This window comes from Rosa rugosa, chromosome 2 (assembly GCF_958449725.1).
Source record: "Rosa rugosa chromosome 2, drRosRugo1.1, whole genome shotgun sequence".
Taxonomy (NCBI): Eukaryota; Viridiplantae; Streptophyta; class Magnoliopsida; order Rosales; family Rosaceae; genus Rosa; species Rosa rugosa.
The window spans coordinates 11,979,756-12,002,258 of record NC_084821.1 but is presented as its reverse complement, the minus strand read 5'-3'; the positions used below and the strand labels follow the sequence as shown (position 1 = coordinate 12,002,258).

At 37.0% G+C, this 22,503-nt stretch overlaps 5 protein-coding genes and 1 pseudogene across 10 annotated transcripts; 3 read left to right on the top strand and 3 right to left on the bottom strand.

The window, feature by feature from the left end:
- The first annotated feature begins 738 nt into the window (after positions 1-738).
- LOC133732626 (anthranilate synthase alpha subunit 2, chloroplastic-like) lies at positions 739-5,954 on the top strand. Of its 3 annotated transcripts, none has more exons than XM_062160208.1 (11): positions 739-926; positions 1,134-1,318; positions 1,428-1,617; positions 1,950-2,101; positions 2,628-2,743; positions 3,303-3,549; positions 3,639-3,695; positions 3,879-4,031; positions 4,829-4,909; positions 5,117-5,203; positions 5,506-5,954. In XM_062160208.1, the coding sequence occupies exons 1-11, from the start codon at positions 758-760 to the stop codon at positions 5,827-5,829; spliced, it is 1,761 nt and encodes a 586-aa protein (XP_062016192.1). In that variant the 5' UTR covers positions 739-757; the 3' UTR covers positions 5,830-5,954. The 3 variants fall into 3 exon arrangements, with proteins under 3 accessions (XP_062016192.1, XP_062016193.1, XP_062016194.1); XM_062160209.1 differs by lacking the exon at positions 5,506-5,954 and adding an exon at positions 5,338-5,379 and having other exon boundaries at positions 740-926; XM_062160210.1 differs by lacking the exon at positions 739-926 and having other exon boundaries at positions 1,180-1,318; positions 1,439-1,617.
- A 58-nt stretch (positions 5,955-6,012) lies between these two features.
- LOC133732627 (probable NAD(P)H dehydrogenase (quinone) FQR1-like 3) lies at positions 6,013-8,383 on the bottom strand. 4 transcript variants are annotated; one of them, XM_062160212.1, is made up of 5 exons: positions 8,328-8,383; positions 7,438-7,525; positions 7,214-7,307; positions 6,785-7,050; positions 6,013-6,389 (listed from the first exon to the last, which is right to left on the bottom strand). In XM_062160212.1, the coding sequence occupies exons 2-5, from the start codon at positions 7,461-7,463 to the stop codon at positions 6,164-6,166; spliced, it is 612 nt and encodes a 203-aa protein (XP_062016196.1). In that variant the 5' UTR covers positions 7,464-7,525; positions 8,328-8,383; the 3' UTR covers positions 6,013-6,163. The 4 variants fall into 4 exon arrangements, with proteins under 4 accessions (XP_062016196.1, XP_062016198.1, XP_062016197.1 ...); XM_062160214.1 differs by having other exon boundaries at positions 6,785-7,060; positions 8,328-8,358; XM_062160213.1 differs by lacking the exon at positions 8,328-8,383 and adding an exon at positions 8,044-8,107.
- A 529-nt stretch (positions 8,384-8,912) lies between these two features.
- LOC133732830 (uncharacterized) lies at positions 8,913-11,358 on the top strand (annotated as a pseudogene).
- A 153-nt stretch (positions 11,359-11,511) lies between these two features.
- On the bottom strand, positions 11,512-13,108 carry LOC133730358 (uncharacterized). Its single transcript, XM_062157967.1, has 3 exons — positions 12,644-13,108; positions 12,027-12,317; positions 11,512-11,924 (listed from the first exon to the last, which is right to left on the bottom strand). Exons 1-3 carry the CDS (start codon positions 13,106-13,108, stop codon positions 11,670-11,672), a joined length of 1,011 nt encoding a protein of 336 aa, XP_062013951.1. The 3' UTR covers positions 11,512-11,669.
- A 4,712-nt stretch (positions 13,109-17,820) lies between these two features.
- On the top strand, positions 17,821-18,931 carry LOC133732831 (probable fructokinase-4). Its single transcript, XM_062160419.1, has one exon. It carries the CDS (start codon positions 17,865-17,867, stop codon positions 18,834-18,836), a length of 972 nt encoding a protein of 323 aa, XP_062016403.1. The 5' UTR covers positions 17,821-17,864; the 3' UTR covers positions 18,837-18,931.
- Positions 18,932-19,222: 291 nt separating this feature from the next.
- Positions 19,223-21,112, bottom strand: LOC133733724 (uncharacterized). The gene is made up of 3 exons (XM_062161368.1): positions 20,403-21,112; positions 19,707-20,051; positions 19,223-19,619 (listed from the first exon to the last, which is right to left on the bottom strand). Exons 1-3 carry the CDS (start codon positions 21,003-21,005, stop codon positions 19,365-19,367), a joined length of 1,203 nt encoding a protein of 400 aa, XP_062017352.1. The 5' UTR covers positions 21,006-21,112; the 3' UTR covers positions 19,223-19,364.
- Positions 21,113-22,503: the final 1,391 nt, after the last annotated feature.

The window sequence follows — 22,503 nt, the reverse complement described above, 5'->3', positions numbered from 1 at the left end:
CCCATTTAATTATGCTTTATTGTATGCAAAAATTAAGGAAATCATAAAAATTATTGTCATAAATACTTTCACATCAATCACCCACATCACAAAGATTCCAGCTACTAAGGCCGATCCGTGTTAAAATTTTATATCCAAGATAGAGATAACCCCGCGGTTGAGATCAATCATATATTCTTCGGTCCACAATATATCAGTTAATTAGAAGTCAGATTAATGCAAGATCAAGAACCATAACAAAAGCTCGCCTAGCCTCGAGTTGGCGCGACCGTGCACATGTCACTAAGCCAAAAGAACACGCGTAAACCAACAAAACCTTCAACCAAGTGACACGTGGTTGAGACAATTTTTGAGCAAACAGTATCAAAATAATTATGAGTTCTATTTTCATTTTGTTGAGTGTCAAAAGAAGTATAAGATTTATGTATAAAACTGGGCAACTTCTTTGAGCAAATCATCATATTTTTTCCATGTTCTTCTGGATATTTTTCTTTTTGTTTGAACAATTCAGGATACTTTTCTATAGTTGAGTTTATCAGAAGATCATTGGGTGTTGTTCTTTGAGCAAATCATCATATTGTTTCCACGTTTTTCAGGATATTATCTCAGTCCACAACATGGGGCCCAAATAAAAGGCCCACAATAATCTGTCTCTTCCTTCTCAGAGCAGGACCGCAGAGACAAGTTAACACCAACCCCCCCCGGGTCTGTTGAAAGTTCAAATTAGTCCTGCTGCTTCCTCCTCCTCCGCTCCACCATGGAAACCCTAGCCGCCGTCAGCTCCCGTCAGCTGACGTCAACTCTCGCATTGCCTTCCACCGTCACCGTCAATTTCAACGGCCGAGTCTGCAGCTCTCTACCTCTGCTTCGCTCCACCGCGCGTGTCCGTTCACTCAGATGCTCCGCTATTTCGTCTCTTTCAGTAGGTACAATGCTCTCTTCAATTTCTCGACTCCGTTGATGTTCGTGTTTCGATTTACATTAGAAATGTACATTTTGCTGCCATGAGCTGAGTAGTGAGCTCAGTTCAGAATTCAAAATTGAAGAAAAATGATGTATGGAGTTCTTGTGAAAAATTTGGTTATAGCACTCAAAGTATACTAATGTGAGGTTTGATTGGAATGCTGCTACAGCTGAGCAGTCAGAGAGGTTTTTCGAGGCTTCGAAAAATGGGAATTTAATTCCTTTATACCGAAGTATATTTTCGGATCACTTAACTCCTGTGCTTGCTTACCGGTGTCTGGTTAAGGAGGATGATAGAGACGCTCCGAGTTTTCTTTTTGAGGCAGTTGATCCGGGTTTCAAGGACTCCAATGTTGTAAGATTCTTCAGTCTTTTTGCACATTTGTGTTTGTTTTTGATGTCACCTGACTCTCATTTTATACAGTACTGGATCATATGTTTAATTTTCTGTGAATATTTGTTAGGGGCGGTACAGTATTATTGGAGCGCAACCAACTATTGAGATCGTAGCAAAAGAGAACATGGTTACAGTTATGGACCATAGAGAAGGGCGTAGGACAGAGGAGATTGTGGAGGATCCAATGACTGTTCCTCAGAGAATCACGGAGGGATGGATACCGCAACGTCTTGATGAGATGCCAGAAGCATTTTGTGGTAAGAGAAGTGCATGGATAACAAACTTGAATTTTACTCATAGTGTTCATATCTTAATATCACCACCCCTCTTGTGGTGTTAGATACTTGTCAGTTGTCACGTGGTGATGAATTTCTTCCCGAAGAACACATATTTTTGTTTGTTTGTTTCCTCTTAGTTTGTGTCTAAGTTCTAAATTATGCAGATACAAGTTCTGGTCAGTCTGTTTTGCATGTACTTTTTTGTTGACAGAAATTCTATATATTATTTGACGTTATGGATTCTTACAGAAGTCAATTTTTTGCGTTGTCTAGCTTTTGAAATGACTAATTGGTGTTAAATCTTTGATCAGGTGGATGGGTTGGTTACTTCTCTTATGATACAGTGCGTTATGTGGAGAAGAAAAAGCTGCCATTCAGTGGTGCACCACCAGATGACAGAAATCTTCCTGATCTTCATCTTGGCCTGTATGATAGTGTGATAGTGTTTGATCATGTGGAGAAGGTACTTTGATCTATGACCGATTATTTTTCTTTATGTACAAGTTTTGACTCTAATTTGTAGTTGATAACTTTTTATTTCTTGTCACTATAGATAAATTTTATTTAGTGGCACTAGCTGCCTTGATTTCTGTATACTTGGATTTTCATGCCAGAGTTCAATACCTTTGTCCAATTTACTCACTGAAACATAGTGAGATGAAGAATGAATAATTTGATACCATACCTAAATTTAAATGCAAGTCAGTATAACATATCTGCTCGTTAAAAAGAGCTTCTTCCTTCGCAATTACTCTTATTCATACATTCTTCATATATTTAAGATCATTGTTTTTTCAATATTTTTGAAGTAGTCCATGGTTTTCCTTAAAGAAAAAAAGAATTCCATGGTAAAACAAATTATTTAATCCATTAATAAAACTAGGAGAATGAGCTACTTGCATTCTTTTAGTTGGAAATTTGCATTTGAACATATTGGTTGCTATGCTCTCTGAGTATAACCATTTTATTTGTTAATCTTGTGACTATAGAAAGCACATGTAATTCACTGGGTGCAATTAGATCGGTATTCTTCAGTTGAGGAGGCCTTCAATGATGGGATGAATAGATTGGAAACACTGGTATCTAGAGTGCATGACATTATCACGTGAGTAATCAATTCTTCCTGTTTCTTTCTATTTTCAAGTGTTTCTTCTTCTATCCTACCTTCCACTCAAGCCACCGTTTCAGTTAAAAAAGAAATATATATATATTTATAAAATAAATGAATGAATAAATATATTAAAATAAAGAAAAAAAGAATATTACTGCTATGGCCTGGATAGCAATAGAGTTATGCCACAGCATGTGTTGGGAGGTCATAGCTGAGGACATGGCAGCATTTTGTGGTTGCCATGGTCATCAGAAAAAAAAAAAAAATTTAAGGTTTGGCTCATAAAAGTTTGAAGGTACTTTTCAATGTTAAGGGTGAACTAATCTATTTTGAAGGAAAATTAAGTTAGTGCTGGTTGGGATTTGAGTATAAAGTGTGCTAGAATACAATCACTTTTTTTTTGTGTGTGATTTTTTGGGTGTTTTACAAATGCATGATTTTCAACTGTCCTTTTCGGCTTGAGGCTGCCTGAGGGCAGGGGAAAAAATTGTTGTTCCATACTTCTCATCACATTATTTTTTATCTTAAGGTTGATGTAAGAAGTCAATTCCAGCCCGAGGCTGCCTGCAGGTTCAATAAAGTTACACACTCATCTATTTGGTGCTAAATTGGAGGATTCAAACATGACCAGTGAGGAATACAAGGAAGCAGTTTTGAAATCTAAAGAACACATCTTAGCTGGGGATATATTTCAGATAGTATTAAGTCAGCGCTTTGAAAGGCGAACATTTGCAGACCCATTCGAAATTTACCGATCGTTAAGGATAGTTAATCCGAGTCCATACATGACTTATTTACAGGTTTGCCTCCTTTTGAGTAAACCACTATTTGTTGATTCTTGTTTACCGTGCAATCTGATGTTATTCGATTACTTACTTCCTGTGATCAGGGTAGAGGCTGTATTCTGGTTGCTTCAAGTCCAGAAATTCTTACACGTGTTAAGAATGTAAGTCATGGAAATCCAAAAACCTCTGTCATCTGAGTTTTCGTCTTATTAATTTATTATGTGACATTGTTACTAGCTGGGTGCCTGGGTTATTATAGTGTTAGTCATTTTGCTATGTTTATTTTCCTTTTGTTTTTCTATAACATTCTCATTGTCTTTGGTTGTTTTCTTGGTTGTTAATAGAGAACAATCACCAATCGACCTCTTGCTGGGACTGTTAGAAGAGGAAAAACACCTAAAGAAGATCTAATGTTGGAAAATCAGCTTTTGAATGATGAAAAGCAATGCGCAGAGCACATTATGCTTGTTGACTTGGGGAGGAATGATGTCGGGAAGGTTTATACTCTTTTCTCTCTGCTACTTTACTCTCCAGACTGTAAAATTGGCATAAATTGTTGTTTTCAGGTTGATAGAAATTCTATATCAGAGAGCCCTGATGTTTGAAATATTATAGTGATTTAATATTTATTACCATATCACAAAGTTCTCCACAAAGATCTGTTACTTTGGAGAAGTGTATCCTCTTTTCTATGGCATATTTGATTCTCTCTTACTATGGCATTTGCTCTAGAGCTCCAGTTAAGCATGTTGTGGATTTTGTTTCTCTTTTTGGTTCTTGAAGCTGATAAAATAACAAATCAAACCCACTTCCTTTATGTATCCCCTTTCCCTAGACTTACAGCAAAAGAGGCAAACTTTATTATATTTTATAGGAGTATGGTAATTGCTAAACTTTCCATTCCAATGATATTAAATTTTAATTTTCTGAATTAGAATTTCATGTGTCTATTTTGCATCAAATTGGAGACTGAGCATTTGATGGTGTTAATTCTTGACTTTAGGCCAACCATAGCATGAGAAGAGATACACCATAGATGGAGTGCCCTTTGATTTGCATAGAAATTTTTCAGTCTGGTGTGTCTTTTCGAATTAAGGCAACATATTGCTGTACTACCCGTTAAAAACTGTTTCACCAAAAGAAAAAAAAAAAAAAAACCTTAAATCTGGCTCAGTAGGTTTGTGCGGGATTTGACCAGTTATTATCTCTCAAATTTTATTAATTTTTTTCTTTTCATTCTGCTATTTTATTGAGTATATAGTGGCCATTATCATATGCTTAATTCTTCTTGCAGGTCTCAAAACCTGGTTCTGTCAAAGTTGAGAAGCTCATGAACATTGAGCGTTATTCCCATGTCATGCACATAAGTTCTACTGTAAGTAACTTTGCTACACACATAATAATCATGAGTGGCCTTTAGCCTATTTAAGAATCCACGTACTTGTATACAGTAGTTTTGCTCAATTTATTCTTGTGGAGTGGATATCAAGAATGTACACTGTATTTTCATCAGTTTGATGTCACCACTGAACTCAGCAATGAAATGAATTAACTCCACTGAACTCACCACTTTTCATGGTAGGTCACTGGAGAGTTGCTTGATCATTTAAGTAGCTGGGATGTTCTACGAACTGCATTGCCGGTTGGGACTGTCAGCGGAGCACCAAAGGTTTTCATCATGAGCCCTATTACACTTTTTTATTCTGCATATATGCTTTCAAAGTTTCTAATTAATTGGTTGTTTGCCATTCATGTTGTGAGAAGTCACCTTAGTTGACTAACATTATCCTGTATGTGCTGAAGAGGATTAACCTATATAGTTGGAAATGAAGTCGTGGACTTGCAACAGATTTTGGGAACATGTAGTTGGTAGATTAGATATACAGGAACATGATATCGAGATTCCTAATCTGTCTTAGATGGACTTGCTTATGATTAGATTCTTAAATGACTTTATTTTCAACTATGCAGGTAAAAGCCATGGAGCTGATTGATGAGCTGGAAGTGACTAGACGTGGTCCATATAGTGGCGGTTTTGGAGGAATTTCATTTTCTGGAAACATGGACATCGCCCTTGCTCTGAGAACTATTGTTTTCCCAACTAGCTTTCGATATGATACAATGTATTCATACAAGGACACAAATAAGCGGCGAGAGTGGGTTGCTCATCTCCAAGCCGGAGCTGGAATTGTGGCCGACAGTGTTCCAGCTGAGGAGCAGAGAGAGTGTGAGAACAAAGCTGCTGGTCTTGCACGGGCAATCGATCTTGCAGAGTCATCGTTTGTTGATAACTGAATAAATTTTTCTTCACTTTCAGATTCTGTTTTTTTATGTAATTCCGAGTTTGCCCAAGAATTGAGGAATTTTTCTGGATTTAATGCAAGTTTGAAGGGAAAAGATATGATGTTAGGATTGTCTCAGATGTTGGGAATGCACTTAATCTTGACGACATCAAAAACAATGACAAACTTTGTGCAATTTGCGACAAAGAAACAACGAGATAAACTGAAAATACTGGACCGAACGACAATGTATCAGTTTATAGTCAATAATTCTTTTGACAGTGAGTATATGAGTATACAACTGCTTAAAGTTGTTTATGTGATGGTGAAACTGAAACCAAAAGACCTTAATTTTTAAGCTTCTTTGCAATTCCAGCCACGTATTTACCCTGGTAAAAGGCTTGTTGTAGTTCCAGCTCTGTTGGTTGACGAGATCCATCTGCTGCAAATGTTCCAGCACCATAAGAAGAGCCACCCTTCACCTCGTTCATTTCATACATGCCCTTTCCAAATGTGTACCCAAGAGGGACAAATATCATGCCATGATGTGCCAATTGTGTTACTGCTGTTAATCTGCAGATGTAGAACATGGAATGAAAATGAATGAGCTTCATGAAATCAGATTGTATTATAGAAGTGAAAATAAAAATTCTTCTCTTTTTGGGGTACAAAACCCCAAACAGAGGCCAAAGGGAAAGGGGGAAGTTCAAATTCTGGCCTTAAGTGTTGTCTAAGGCTCAGTATTATTGGAGCTACAAGTCACCATAAGTGAAATGAAAATTTAGAACATATTATTGTCCTTGTGGAAGAAAGTAGACACAACACTATAAGGTCTTCCCTAAGTTTTATCTCATATATGAAGTTTATGCACGAACAGTTAATGGAGTCAATGACACAAACAAGTATCCAAGACTAATCAAGTGAACTGGTTTATAAATGGAAGGTTTTAAGGAGAAGTGGAAACTCACGCAGTAAGCTCCTGGCCTCCCCCATGAAATCCAGTACTCCAGAAGATTCCAGCAGGTTTGCCGGCAAGTGCTTGTGTTTCCCATATTTCATGACTGGCATCAAAGAAGGCCTTGCATTGAGCTGACATCACACCAAAACGCGATGGAAATCCAAAGAGAAAACCATCAGCTTCCACAAGTTGTTCTGGCCTTATCTCTGGCACATCATTTGCCTTAGGAGGGGCCTTCATCTTTTGCAATATTACATCAGGAAGTGTCTCAGGCACCTGCTCCATTCTAATCAAGTCAAAACAAAGCTCCATTCAGAATATTAAAGGGCCACTATCATAGTAGAATTCGGCTATCTTGATAGTTGTGATGAGTAATAAAGATGATTGTGATAATTCAATATCAAAGATGACTGCAATCAAAATCAATGAGATCAATTACCTGCCAAAGTGTTCCTTCAACACCTTCCACTGCATTAACTCCTCGCTGTACTTCTCGTGCCATAGTCTCCACATGTCCATGTAAAGAGTAGTACCTGCAAGAAGTAGTTTCAAGATCCAAAGTCTGTTCAGGGAGAAGTTTTTAAGGAAACAAATAGGAATGGTCCAAGTTCATTAAATGATGCATGTATGCAAGAAAAAAAAGGGAGATATAGAAATACTTACACTATGTATATCTTGGTAGTTGCCATACAGGTAGGAATTTGATCCTGATTCCTGACTTCCAACTATTTATGCAAGTACAATCGCTTCCCTGACAAATGCAACCCACATAACGAATGAGAGATGATAGTTGACGTGCAAATAAATATTCGCTGATTAACATCACTTGTGCTCATTTGTACAAGCTACAGTACATAGACGAAAAGCAAAGAAGAAAAAGAAGAATGGTGAAGAATTTTGGTGAAAGTGTGCCAACTATATGGATCTATTCAAAACCAAATGATAATCCTTAATTGATACAATAGGGAACATCACGGCATAATTTTGCCGATAAAGGTCTAATGAGGATTACTACTTAGAGAAGGCTCTCGATCACTTCAAGAGAGGAGAAAATTCACAGAGAGCAAAAGTGTTTGATGAATATCTCCCATAAATGGTATGATTTTGAATTCAAGAATATCCCAGTCTCTGATATGTTTTATAAAAACAGACCTTCATCTCATGACTCCTCATTACAAGAAGTATTTGGAAACTAAAAGGCAGTCAAGGCAGAGTGCATAAGTTATGGAAGTAGAAGAAATTAAAATAATGAAAATACAGAAACAGAACCTTATCCTTCTCCTATGATCCAATTTCCAAGTTATTGCAAGTTTGCAACTAACTATGAGATTCAATTATGCAATGACATAACCTACAATTAGTCAATATCAAGATCAAAACTCAAGTCTACAAGACCTAAACATATCAAAAGCTCATAAACAATGGAAAATCATTTTGTTTTCTTCCACATATTAGCACAAACCCAGATCATCAAACAGTCAGACAGTGCAAAACAACTGCTATATGATCAATTTGAGGGACAAGAAAAGGACCTAAGAGTATGTAGGTGGTACCTTGAAAATGCAGAGTCAGGGTATATGGAGGTAGGAGAAGAAGATGATTAAGATGATGATCCGGTTTTAGTTTCGAGCCAACTCAGCCTAGTGTTTATGAAGCGGAAACAATAAAGTAACGTGTTAGCCAACTATATTATTATCACTATGACATGGCATAGTCTTATCGTGATTTTGTTTCTTCTGCTGCATCATTGTCTTCTCTTGTACAGTTGTACTGTAGTACATAATCCATTATATTTTCACAAGCGAACAATAATAAAGAAGGATGTACATTGCTGGTGAATATTTGGAGGGCATTTGGCCTTTTTTTTTAATTTTATATTTTGTGGTGCTCTCGAATGACATAACCTACATTGCTAGTGCTCACGAATTTTTCATCGTCATACACTCATACATACTTTATTGAGATTTTTACATATGATAATTCATCGACAATTGTTTCTTATTAATCTTTTTTTTTTTTGGTTGAAAGCTATTGACGACCATTAATTTGTCTATAAAATGTATCATTTTTCTTATGAGGGTTGAGGAATATGACACACGGCTTCAAAAAAAAATTGAATTTTGGGATGAATTACAAGAGAAGCTTTCAGGGCCAAGAAAAACAAAAAAAAAAAAAATTATAAGAGAAGTCTCCCCGTAACAGACTAATTCATAAACCCTTTTCCCCCGGTTGTTCGGTTCTTCAGTTTGATCATCTCTGCAGTCTTTCACAGGCTGCTTCCCACTTCCCCAATTCGCGCTAAACCCAATCAACATTTTTCATCCCAACTCGGCCTAAAGGTATTTTCTTTTCTCTTTTTACCTCTTAATTGTAATGACTGGGTTTGTTGTTTCGGTGTTGGTAGAATTATCAGGAATCTTTGATCAAAGTATCAAAATTTGGGTAAAGTTGCAATCTTTTATTGTCTTGTTTTAAGTAATGAAATCGATTTTTGATTAGGGGTTATATTTTGGATAAAAAGATTGATTCTTTAGAGTAGAGAGAGTTCAAAGATTGCAGGGAAATTGGGTTATATGAATGATGCAACAGTTTAGAATTATTGGGATTGCAGTGGAGTCAGTTTATGGAGAAAGTTCATACTAAGATTATAAAGATAATGTGATATATGTGAATGGGTTTAGATGTAATATGAAACTTATACTTGTATGTGGCTAGGTTCTGAGTTAAGAAATTTTATGGTTGATCGCTTAAATTGTGAATGTTATGCTTCAATTTGTTGGAGTGGACAATTTGAACTGAGGGAACAAAGTATTTGGAGTGCCAAACTGACTTGTTGTTAGTTTGAAACTTGGCTGCGGAGCATTATTTGATTGTGGGATTGATTTTTTTTTTGGTTAATTGAAATCTGATCTGTTATACAGGTGAATAGAAATACTTGTTTCTTAATTGTGAAATTTGATTCCTGTGTGAATAAAGCCAGGAATGGCAGAAGTTGGAGAAAGCTCTGGTGCAAAGCCCTCTGGTGAAATCTGGGCCAAGCTTGTTCCTTCCGACTCGAGATTTCCGGATGTTGAGATCAGAGATCTTGTTCTGACTCAAGATACCCCTCAGAGTCAAGATATTGGTTCAGATGAGAGTTTAGTTTGCTCTCCTATTGACAAATGTGAGTGGTGCAGAATTACGAGGAACCCCGATCAGTCTTCTGCCACTATACAAAATAAGAGTTCAAATGCAATACTTGTTGATGGAGCTGCGATCCAATCCGAAGAGAGTACTGTTATCAGATCTGGAAGTGAAATTATTACAGGTCTTGAGAGAGAAGGGTGTTTAAGCTACAGATTCAATGTGTTGCTTGGTCCCGAAACTTGTCAGAAGATGCTGAAGATTAGTGTGGATGCTGAGCATGCAAAGTGCTGCATTTGTTTAAATATATGGCATGATGCTGTTACCATTGCTCCTTGCTTCCATAACTTCTGCAATGGGTGCTTCTCAGAGTGGTTAAGGAGCTCACAGGAGAAACGTTCAAGTGTACTCTGTCCCCAATGTCGAGCAGTTGTGCAATTTGTTGGAAGAAACCACTTCCTGCATAACATTGCCGATGATATACTGAATGCGGATTCTTCACTGAGACGCTCCAACGAAGACACTGCAGTTTTAGATTCCTATGCAACAGTACGATCAAATCTGGTAATAAAGTCGGGAAAAGGGCTGCTTGGGAAAAGGGTTCGTTCAGCAGTGCAAGATGAAGCTGATAGTGTAGAGCTTCCCTGCCCTCAATGCAGTAATCAATTTGGTGGGTTTCTCTGCAACCGAAGCACTACCCATCTGCAATGTCAAGCATGTGGAGGAATGATGCCTTCACGAACCAATACAAGTGTACCTCAACACTGTACCTCAACGCTCAAGGCGTTGCACAAAGTGCTTCTCACCACATATGCAGTCGCGATACTTTCAAACCAATCACAGAACGCACCATCTCTAGAATTCCTACTTCAGCACATGAAAACAATCGCCATGAACAAGAAATCACTATGAGGTGTATTGCACAAATGGGAAGAACATTGCAGGATGTTATTGCAGAATGGATGGTAATGTTCAATAACAGAACAATTGATCGAACTAACAGGATGCCACTGAAGCATGCCGAGCTGATAACTTCTGGGACATATACATGCAGTGATTGTTATGAGAAACTGATCTCATTCCTCTTGTACTGGTTTCGGGTTTCAGTTTCTGCATCTCATCTTCCCCCAGATGCATCAAAAAGGGAAAATTGCTGGTATGGATATGCATGTCGAACACAGCACCATAATGAAGACCATGCTCGTAAAAGGAATCATGTATGCCGGCCGACTAGGGGTGCTAATGTGTAGATTTTTATTTTTAGCTGTTGTTATTTTCACCTATTTTGACATGGTGGGTTTTTGCTATTCTGGTTCTAGGAGATTTTCTGATATCGTTGTAGATGCCAGCCAGACTATGTCTGGACTGTTTTATTCTAAGTTGAAGTATTTAGGTTGTATCAACCAATCAGTGATTTTATAAATGTAAGCCTAAATACTATGCGTACCATGTCTTGCTCTGTATCGTACTGGTCTTGAAAAGACAGGTATTGCAAGGAAGAGGAAAGAGTGAAAGAAACTCATCTTCTTTTATTAGGGTCTATTCTTTTCCAATGAATATTAGGGTTGGTGTTAGGGTTACTATACTTGGCAGGAAGAAAAAAAGAAAAAAAAGAAAGGAAACGAAAGGTTTTGATGCATTTGGGGATGAACTGAAGACTGAAGGTTCAAAACGCATATTGCACGATTCAGCATACGAGTACTACACTTGACAGGAATTAGAGAGTCCCTTCATCCAAATTAAGTGTCACATGCTGTACCAACGTTACAATATTACAATATTACTTCTTGCAAAACCACTGTTGCAGTGGATATCATCTTGCTTTTTCTTACCATTTCCAAAATATCCGGATGCTGCGGTGAATGAAGAATCACCATTTTCTTCAATTTCTGAGCATGCTCCAGAATGTACCTTGCTAAATCCAATTCATTATTATTACCCTCCACAATCTCCAGTTTCACCTCCTTTAGCTCACAAGTAAAATTAAGGTTTTGGGATTTCCAATATTCCACATCAAACTTGGGAGCCTGGAAAATCCATAAGCATGTCAGTTGACAACCTCTTAAATTCATCTGGCAAAACATGCTATATGCTATGAGAGAGAGGCAACATATACAATAATTACTTACATTATCCCCTTCCTCAGTTGCACCATCCTCTTCTGTAGTCTCACTATTCTCCTGCTCAGTTCCGTTGTCCTCTTCCTCATAATTATTATCCTCTTCCTCAGTTTCATTAAACGCTTCCTCAATTGCTTGCTTGTATGTGACAGACGTTATGCATAAAGTATTCAAAGTAGTGATTCCTCTGAAAAGAGAGACCATTGCTGGGACGAAGTCATCATTCACGCTTCTAACATGCAAAGTCAAGTCATGAATATTATCTAATGGTAATGGCATCGAACTTTCCATGAAAAAAGCCTGCAGTGGTGTAAAGGCCAAATCTTTAACAATAAATAGTAATATAGCATATTTGCACTACATATTCTTCGGAATCTAGATGAATAGTAATTTCCCGTTAGACTATTTATACCCATCTCATGTGTCCAGTTTATTTGTCGAAGCTACTGCTTAGTATTCTAACCAGTAATTTATACCTCTATAAGACTATCAAGTTTGAAATTGAACTTCTCATCTATGCTGGAAACAAGCATACATTAAGCCTAGCATCATCATATAGTAAATGCAGTGACATGCCATATAGCTAAATAGAAAGGATTCATACTCTTAGAGGATTGTCTCTTTACCTTTGTAGTCTCTTCGTTTAGGACAAGAGCTTTAACCACGCGAATACTGCAGAGAACCTCAAATGGGTTCTTGAAGTCATCTAAGTCGGGGAACAGAAAAATCTTAGCTTCTTCTAAGCACATTAAGTTCCCAAGATGCTGATGATCCAGAAAGTTCCCACCCCACGTGATCTGTTTAAGCTTTGGGGCGAGAATATTTAGTGACCTGATGCGAGGTATAAGACCACGTCTTGAATCATCATTCGAATCAAAATGCCAAAGTATTATTATTTCTTCAAGTTTCTCCCCTGAAATGTTAAGATCCCAGAGCTCATAATTGTTAAAAGGAAACAGATAAATAAATATTTCCAAAGACGAGCTCTCAATCGTGATATCTTTTATTCCACTAACATTTTCAAGACGTAATTCCTTGATGCATTTGCAGGAAGATGATATCCATTTGAAAAACCGGTCATCTTCAACCATAGAATCCTTCAACTCCAAGTGCTGGAGATTACTTGAAAAAGACAAGGAGGGTGATTGAATATCACCCCCATTCAAGTTCACATAGAGTTCCGTCAAAGAATGACAATGAAAGATGCAAGATGGTAACACAACTATATTCAAGTTGTTTTGAGTGAATTCAAGGTCACTACAACAATTCAACAAAAGTCTTCATTTCCGACGAAAATTTCCGACAGCACAGAATTGCCCTCGCAAAAAAACTCTTTTTTTGACCACAAAAAATGGTCGTCCGAAATGTTCTGTCAAAATATATTTTATTTCCGAGGGACAATATGCGGTAGGAAAAGAGTTCCAATTTCGTCGGAAAAACAAAAAAATTGGCGGGACCTTTTGGCACCAGTATTATTTTCGACAACATTTTGTGTCGTCGGTAATGGTAGACCTATTTCCGAGAGGCAGTTGACTTTGTCGGAAATGATTTCTTAATTTCGAGGGCAACAAAGTACCCTCGGTAATGAACAAAGTATTTCCGACGGCTAGTGACCCTTGATAATATTTCTCTAAATTGTATTATTTTTATAAAAATATTATGTCAAAAGAGGAGAATTGAGCATAGGATCTCTAACTTTTCAAAATTAATTTTACCATTTTTCCACAGGTTACTTGATGACATATTATTAGTTTATTAGAATTGATGCATTATATGTTAAAGAAAAAATAATTTTATTATATATTGGTTATAAGGTAAGATCGAATAAATCTCATCATATTGAGCTGGAATCACTTCTAAATAATATTTCTACATTTAGTTATGAATTTCTGAACTTAATTAAGTGTTAGTACTTTTTTAGGTACCCGTTTACTTAAAACTATACCAATCCTTGAAATACTTCCTCCTAAACAAATTAAATAGACAACTTAATGAATCATATGGAATAGGAATCACTTCAAAAAAAATATTTCTACATTTAGTTATGAATTTAATTCTCTTCATTTGGTGTTGATGAAAATGCTTGTTTTATCATTACCATAGATTTATAGGCAGCATAAATTGAGAGGAGATGCCGATTGATAAATCTTGGATGCAGTTAAGTAGATCAGACCCAAAGTATGATCAAGGAGTTACAAAGTTTCTTGATTATGCATATAGCCATGATAAGTGGGTAGAGGATGACATGATAATATGTCCCTGCAAAGTATGTGGTTTAATTCTCACATTCTGTGGTACTATTTCTATCTTTCAAATATTTTTATATGTTGCTATTTTATGCTATTTACTGCACGTTTTAGCTCTTATTTTGCATTCTAACTTCTTTGTTTTTCTTTTGCAATAGGACAATATTGCAACAGATTCAAGTGCACACCATGATGAAGATGGTACTGATGAAGATGTTGCTGATGAATATGATGCAAACTCTAATGAGGACTTTTATTAGATATATTGTTAGCTTCCTTGCTTAAGAATGATTATATTATAAAGACCAAATATTGAATATTTATCTTTATCTGAACATGTATGAATGATTAACTATGTTTCTTCTAATGCAATTTTTTTTATGAAGATTTAATTGTCTCCTTGTATGTTTAATAAAAAAATTATCTTGATTCGTCTACCTCTTCCAATCAGGTTAATTGACAATTAAATTGAGTGGGAGGAAAAAAAAAATTCCTGACAAATTTCAACGAATAAATCTCGTGAAAAACATTTTTGACCACTTTTTCCGACTACAATATCATTCTCGGAAATATTAGATTATATTTTTCCGACAGAAAATATCAATTTCCGAGGAAAATATGACCCTCGAAACTTATTCATTTTCGATGCCAACTAGTCATCGGAATTAAATATTCTTATCGGAAATAGTTTTTTCCGACCACTCCTATTCGTCAGAAATAAGTCCTTGGAAAAAAATGGATTGGCTAGCAACCAATTTTTTCCTACAAGCAACGAATTATTTCCAACAAATATCTTTTGTCGGAAATACTATTTGTCGTCGTTGAGGAGTAACAATTTCCGACCACCGAAAAATTATTTACAACCACATCTGGCTGTCGGAAATATATCTTTTTCCGAGGGTTGGTCGGAAAAAGACTATTTCCGATGATATTTTTTCCGAGGACCACTGAGGGCACCTAGCTGTCGGAAATAGCTTTTTCCGACAGGGAAAGTGCCTTTTTCGACCAAACTCCACCCTTGGAAATGACTATCATTGTTGTAGTGGGTGAAGCACTTTTAACATTACACCTTACTGTATTTTGGATCCACGTGGTGATTCAAAAAACTCATCACTTATCTCTGCATTGACTGCGGCATCGAAAGACCAGCAAATGCCAAAGCACTCTATCTTATTATCACCACGATGAAACAAGTACCCAGGGGCGGAGGGAGGCAGGGGCCCACTGGGTCTCGTGCCCCACTCAGATTTTCAGAAAAAAATTAATATATGTATATAGTTTAATATTATATTAATATCATATTTGTATTATAGATTTTTATATTATTTTTTCTCAACTTAATCTGAAGTGCTTAGGTGCTCTTCTTTTGTTTTTTTTTTGTTTTTTTTATGGGATTGTTTGAGGAGGCACACGTTTGAACTTTTAGTAATATTATATAATTTTTTTTTTCCCTAAATTTCTTTGACATCAATAATAGAATTTGTTACGATTAAAGATTCATATTTCTTATTACTTACAGAATTTTAAATTCAATAAAAAATTTCTAAAAATATATAATACAAATTTGTGACATATAGTTCAAACCAAAAAAGATGTGACACATATTCACCGATGTACTTACTTTTGTTGTTAGCATTGATTGTACCAGTTGCGACTGCAAGTGTGGAAATAATATTTTCTGCTATGAACATTGTAAAGACTCGTTTACGCAGTCGAATGGGTGACAAGTTTATGAATGATTGCTTGATTTCATATATTGAGAAAGACATTTTTACTACTATAGATAATGAGACTATCATGCAGCGATTTCAAAATATGAAATCTCGTCGAGGACAAATCATTGTAATAGATAGAAATTACATTTAAAGATTTTGTATGTTTTTATATTTTTATTTTTTTGTGTGCCCCAGTAAACCTAAATTCCTGGCTCCGCCACTGCAAGTACCTGTCCCAATAATTCATCAACCTTACTCTCGACCTGGTGTAGTTTGAAACATGACCTGAAACAATAATCAAAGACGGAAGTGATAGATAAAGTTGTCTGCATCTCTTGGACACTGCGCCCACTCGGATGATGTTCATTAAGATGCCACAGTGGAAGGAAAGAATGTGATGAGCAATTTCATCTGGGAGATCACTAAATCTGTCGATGATGATACTCTCACTAGAAGTTCCTAGAACATGAGAACTTGTCATTGCTCCCAACTCACACTTGGGCTCCATGATAATGTGTTTCTTTTCATTACTATAAGGGCACCTGGTTGGACAACTGAGCCACAAGAATTGTTCAATCGTTCCCCTGGAGCATAAAAAAGAATTGGACAAATGATTTTTGTATTCTTACAAGAAAAGTGAAGACGATTCAACCCAAGAAAATAAAAGCATCATTCTACACGGATTAAGGACATGTGAAACCAAAAGCACTAGGTTTCTTTGTTTCAACTTTCAACTGTTAACCAAAAGTTCAGGAAAAATATTAAAAAATGTGGAACCAAACATTATTGGAATGCGCAGCCAACCAGTATTTCAATAAACCCATTATAGGCTAGCTACTTTACTAATTACATGAAAAGGGCATTGCTGAATTAAGTCTATAAAATTAGTAAACCACTCAAAGAAGAGCACTCTCCAAAATTCAGCCAAGTTCTTGTCAAAAATAGTCTGAAAGCTATCACTTTTAAGTGACTAATCCAACAACTAATCACGACCAAATCTGGGAATTATTTCAAATCTCAAAAATATAACAATTAAATGTTGGTTCATAGAAAACTTCTTTAGAGAGTAAAGGGAATAACATGAACTAGAAGAGTAGTAAAAACAAAGAGAGTAAGTATAGTAACATTAGACTTACCTTTTCAATCGACCATTTCAAATGCTGACATCTATCCCAAGAAGGAGAGTTGCAGATGAAGAATCTAAGGAATGAGAGAGGTGAGTTCGCACGAGAATCGAGAACAAGAAATGAAAAAGACGAGAAAATAGTGTTGGGTTGTGTGATGGGCGCCCGATTCTGAGATTGTTTTGGTGAGTGGGCCAACTGGGCCTGGTCTGTTGTAACACTCTTTTTCTTGTAACATTCTTTTTATTGTAGTGTAGCCAAAAGAACATAATTGTGGCTTTTCAAAAAAAGAACATAATTGTGGAGAAAATGACAATTGGTTGTGTAAGAACGTCTGAACGTAGAACATATATAAAAAAATAATAATACATTTTCAGAGCATTAATTTCATTAGTGATCTAAATCACACAAATCACGGATATTAGTAATTTAATTAAAATAATTTTCAGTGAGGTGTAAGATTGAAAATTCTAATGCAATTAGAAAAATAAATTAGTTTTTGATGAGGAGTAGGATTGTCTCACTGTATTAGTAAAATTTCTAAAGAAAATATGAACGAGTAAGATCGGAATTCGGAAATACTAAGTCGATTAGAAAAATGAATTAATTTTCAATAAGGAATATGATTGTCTCTCTTTCTAGTCTATAAATACTGCATGCATGCCTTCCCAAAAATCCAGTATCTTATTATTTCTTTCTCCTCCTATACCCACCAGACAACCTCCTACTCTATTTACTCTCTTTATCTTTGAGTGATTGATAATGGCTAATGAGAAGGGTCTGATTGTGAGTTTCGGGGAGATGCTGATCGACTTTGTGCCAACTGTTTCGGGCGTTTCGCTGGCAGAAGCCCCGGCTTTCTTGAAAGCCCCCGGTGGCGCCCCCGCCAACGTGGCGATCGCGGTGGCTCGGCTCGGTGGCAACGCCTCCTTCGTCGGGAAGCTCGGCGCGGACGAGTTCGGGCACATGCTTGCTGGAATCTTGAAGGAGAACGGTGTCTCCGGACAGGGCATCCTGTTGGACCAAGGCGCACGTACCGCTCTGGCCTTCGTGACCCTACGCGCTGATGGAGAGCGCGAGTTCATGTTCTACCGGAACCCTAGCGCTGATATGCTGCTCAAGCCCGAAGAGCTCAATTTCGAGCTGATCAGATCCGCCAAAGTGTTCCACTATGGATCAATAAGCTTGATTGTGGAACCATGCAGGTCGGCACATCTGAAGGCAATGGAGGTCGCAAAAGATGCAGGTGCCTTGCTTTCCTACGACCCGAACCTCCGGCTACCACTGTGGCCCTCACTGGAGGAGGCACGCGAGCAGATAATGAGTATATGGGAAAAGGCTGAAGTGATCAAGGTCAGTGATGTGGAGCTTGAGTTTCTCACAGGAAATCCCAACATTGATGATGAATCTGCTATGAGTCTGTGGCACCCTAACTTGAAGCTCCTCCTTGTCACTCTTGGTGAAAAGGGTTGCAGATACTACACTAAGAATTTCCGTGGATGTGTGGAAGCTTTTCATGTAACTGCGGTAGATACTACTGGTGCTGGTGATTCATTTGTGGGTGCTCTGCTCGCAAAGATTGTTGATGATCAATCTGTTCTTGATGATGAGCAAAGGTTGAGGGAAGTACTCAAATTTGCAAATGCATGTGGAGCAATAACAACGACCAAGAAGGGAGCAATTCCTGCACTCCCCACTGAGTCTGAAGTCCTCGCCCTAATCAAAGGGGCATAGATTCGTTTTTGTGTTATTTTTTTTTGGTAATAGCATAGATTCATTTCTGTTGTTCATCCGTCTCTAGAACTTTATGTTTTAAACTTCTTTCCTTTTGATTGGAGTGTTTTCCAACCTCAGTAGTCATTAATTCATCTCTTTCTTGTTAAATTTTTGGCTGTTATTTTAATTTATTTTCCTGGGTTTTTTTGTTCACGACTTTAATTTTTGTGTCAAAAATAAAAAAAACAAAACCTTAACTCCAGTCAAGACAGAGCGTTTACATGACAAAACTAGAGGACTAAAGAAATATGGTAAAAATACAATAGACTCACCTCTTCAACAAAGAAGACAAAATATTTGATGCGCTTTGGGATTAAGACTGAAGTTCAAAATGCATTTAGACAATACACAGACAGAAGGCTCAGCCATTGCAACAGTCGCATAATCCTCAACAGCCAGCCTCTATTAACCAAAAAAAATATATTACATCATAAAATATCCTTCTGAAAGATATTTAACTTGGACCCTTTCCCTCTTTCTTCATGGCTAACTGCTCTGCCTTTCTTGTAAAACAACTGTCGCATTGGAAATCATCTTGCTTTTGGTTACCGTCTCCACAACATCCGAATGCTGGGGTGATTGAATTATGACCATTTTCTCCAAACTCGGAGCATTCTCCAGAATATACCTTGCGAACTCCAATTCATTATTACCATCTAGAAGGTCTATTCTCACTTCCTTGAGCTGATAAATAAAGGTTAGGTTTTGGGATTTCCAGTATTCCACATTGAACCTGGATTCCTGGAAATGCAATAAGCTAATCAATTGGCAACTTCTTAAAATATTAAGAAAAAAATTACCATAGCATATGCACTATTTATTACTTACATTATTCTCTTTCTCAGTTGCATTTTCCTCAGTTTCATTATCTTCTTCCTCGGTATAATTGTCATTGTCCTCTTCCTCGTTTTCATTATTCTCTTCCTCCGTATCATTATCCTCTTCCTCCGTATCATTATCCTCAACCACTTCCTCAATATCACTGTCATCTTCAGTTCCAGATACAGATGACTTGGATAGGTCATACATTATGCACAAAGTATTCAAAGAAGTAATTCCTCTAAAAATAGACACCATTGCCGCGACCAAGTCAGCATTCAGACTTGTAACATGCAAACTCAAGTAACGAATACTATCTAATGGTACCGGCATGGAACCTCCCCTGCATAAAGCCTGCAGTACAGCCCATCCATTAACAAATGAAAAAAAAATTGAGAACCCTAAAACCCAGTAACGAAAGTACTAATAAAGCATATCTGCAATATATACATATGTTTCAAAATCTAGATGAATAAGCATCTATTGCTAGATATTTAAACCGATAGCATACTATCATGTATGTTCCCAGTTTACTGTCCTTTTCGAATTGCTTGGTATCTCTAACCAGGGACTTATTATCAACTTCAACTTTATCGTACTGACCAACAATATACATTAAGCCTAGCATCACCATATTGTATTCGCAGTGACATGCCATATAGCCACATAAAAAGATGTCATAGTCTGAAGGGCATTTGTTCTTACCTTTGTAGTTTCTTCATTTAGGGTTAGAACTTTAACCATACATATGCTGCAAAGAACCTCAAATAGGTTGCTAGAATCATCTAAATCGGGCATCAGAAATATGTCAGCTTCTTCTAAACACATCAAGTTCCCAAGATGATGATGGTTCAGAAAATTCCCACTCCATTTGAAATTTTTAAGCTTTGGAGCAAAGAGATTAAATGATCTGATGCGAGGTAAAAGATGAAACTTTGAATCACGTCTCGAATCAAATTGCCAGTGTATACATATATCTTCAAGTTTTTCAGCTGAAATGCTAAGATCCCAGAGCTCATAATTCTGAAAAGGAAGCAAAAGACTAAACGATTCCAAAGACGAGCTCTCAATCTTGATATCTTTTATCCCAATAACTTTTTCAAGATGTAATTCCTTTATGCATTTGCAGGAATATGAGATCCATTTGAAAATACCGTCATCTTTAAGACGTACATACTTCAACTTCAAGTAGTGGAGATTACAGGAAAAAGACAAGTTGGGTGACTGAATCTTGCCCATATACAAATTCACAGATAGAGTCCTCAAAGAACGACAAAGGAAGATGCAAGACGGCAACACAACTGTCATCCTGAGGTCGTATTGATTCAGATCAAGGTGAAGTACTTCAACATTACACCTCACTGCATTTTGGATCCATGTGGTGACTCGGAAATACTCATCACTTATCTTTGCCTCCCAAGAGGATTACCACGGTGAAACAAGTACCTATCCCAAGAGTTCAACAATCTTACTCGCAACTTGGTGCAATCTGCAACGCTACTTGCATCAATAATTATTGATGGAACTGACAGATAAAGTTTCCTACATCTTTTGGACACAGCTCCCACTTGAATGAGGCTCCTTAAAGAGTCAGAGAGGAACGAAATAATATGATGAGAAATTTCATCTGGGAGATCACTGAATCTGTCCATCATTATACTCTCACTAGAAGCTCCTTGAACTTGACAACTTGTCATTGCACGTAGCTTCTGCTAGGCTCCCCTGATACTGTAAGAGCACCTTGTATGGATTGCTGGATGCCGCAGTGGAGCTACAGGAGTTGTTCTGCTGTAGGATTAAATGACAGGGAGAAATGACTATACCTGTACAAGAACAATAGTTACCCAAAATTACTACGAATATCTAAACTATAAAGCGTGAGAAACTCTCTTCTGCATACTGTCTACGTATCAACCGAATTCTAACCTTCTACAACGATTAAGCACATTACGAACCACAATTATGGAGTGTTGATGTCAACAGCACCTAAAATTTGGGGTGTTTCAATTCTTAACCGGAACAAAAGATTCAGGCAAATAAAAAATGTGGAACCAAAAGGTAATCAGAATTAGTAACCAACCCTCTAGGTACTTCGGCTAGGAAAGTCCACTACTTTACTACAATACTACTAATTATATGAAAAAAGAGCATTGCTGAATCAATTCTATAAAGACCATCTCCAAAAACACTATCCAATTTTAGTCGAATTTGTTGTCAAAATGGCCTGTTAAGGCAAGCCACTTTCAACTGAGTAATCCAACAACAATCTCTAATTTTTATTTTTTTTTCCCGAATTTTCAAACCTCAACAATGTAATATAAAGTTCACAATGGAATTCACCAAGATCGAGTGTGATAGAGAATTAGAGAGGCTCTTTGAACACATTTTTAACTGTTTCACTTACACTTGAGATCTTTGGAGCACATTGAGGGAGTCTTTTGAGATGCAAAGGGCATTACCAAGAAGATTAACAAATTAAGGGATGTAATAAGATACAGAATGCATGTTCAGTTCGATCAAAATAGAAAATAAAAACATGCAATAGATTTACATCTACAACTAACCTGGCTGCTGAAATTGAAACCCAGAAACCTGCACTACCCAAGAAGCAGAATTGCAGAAGAAGAAGAAGAAGAAGAATAAAGGAATGGGGGGGGGGGGAGGGGGGGGGGGAACCATGCTGGGGTAAAAAAAAAAAAAAAAATTAAATTAAGATAATGAATCATTGATTCCCTCTACTGTCCATTTCTTACTCATTTTTGAGATGCTCCTCACCGCGCACGGACGCTGCAATATCAACAACATA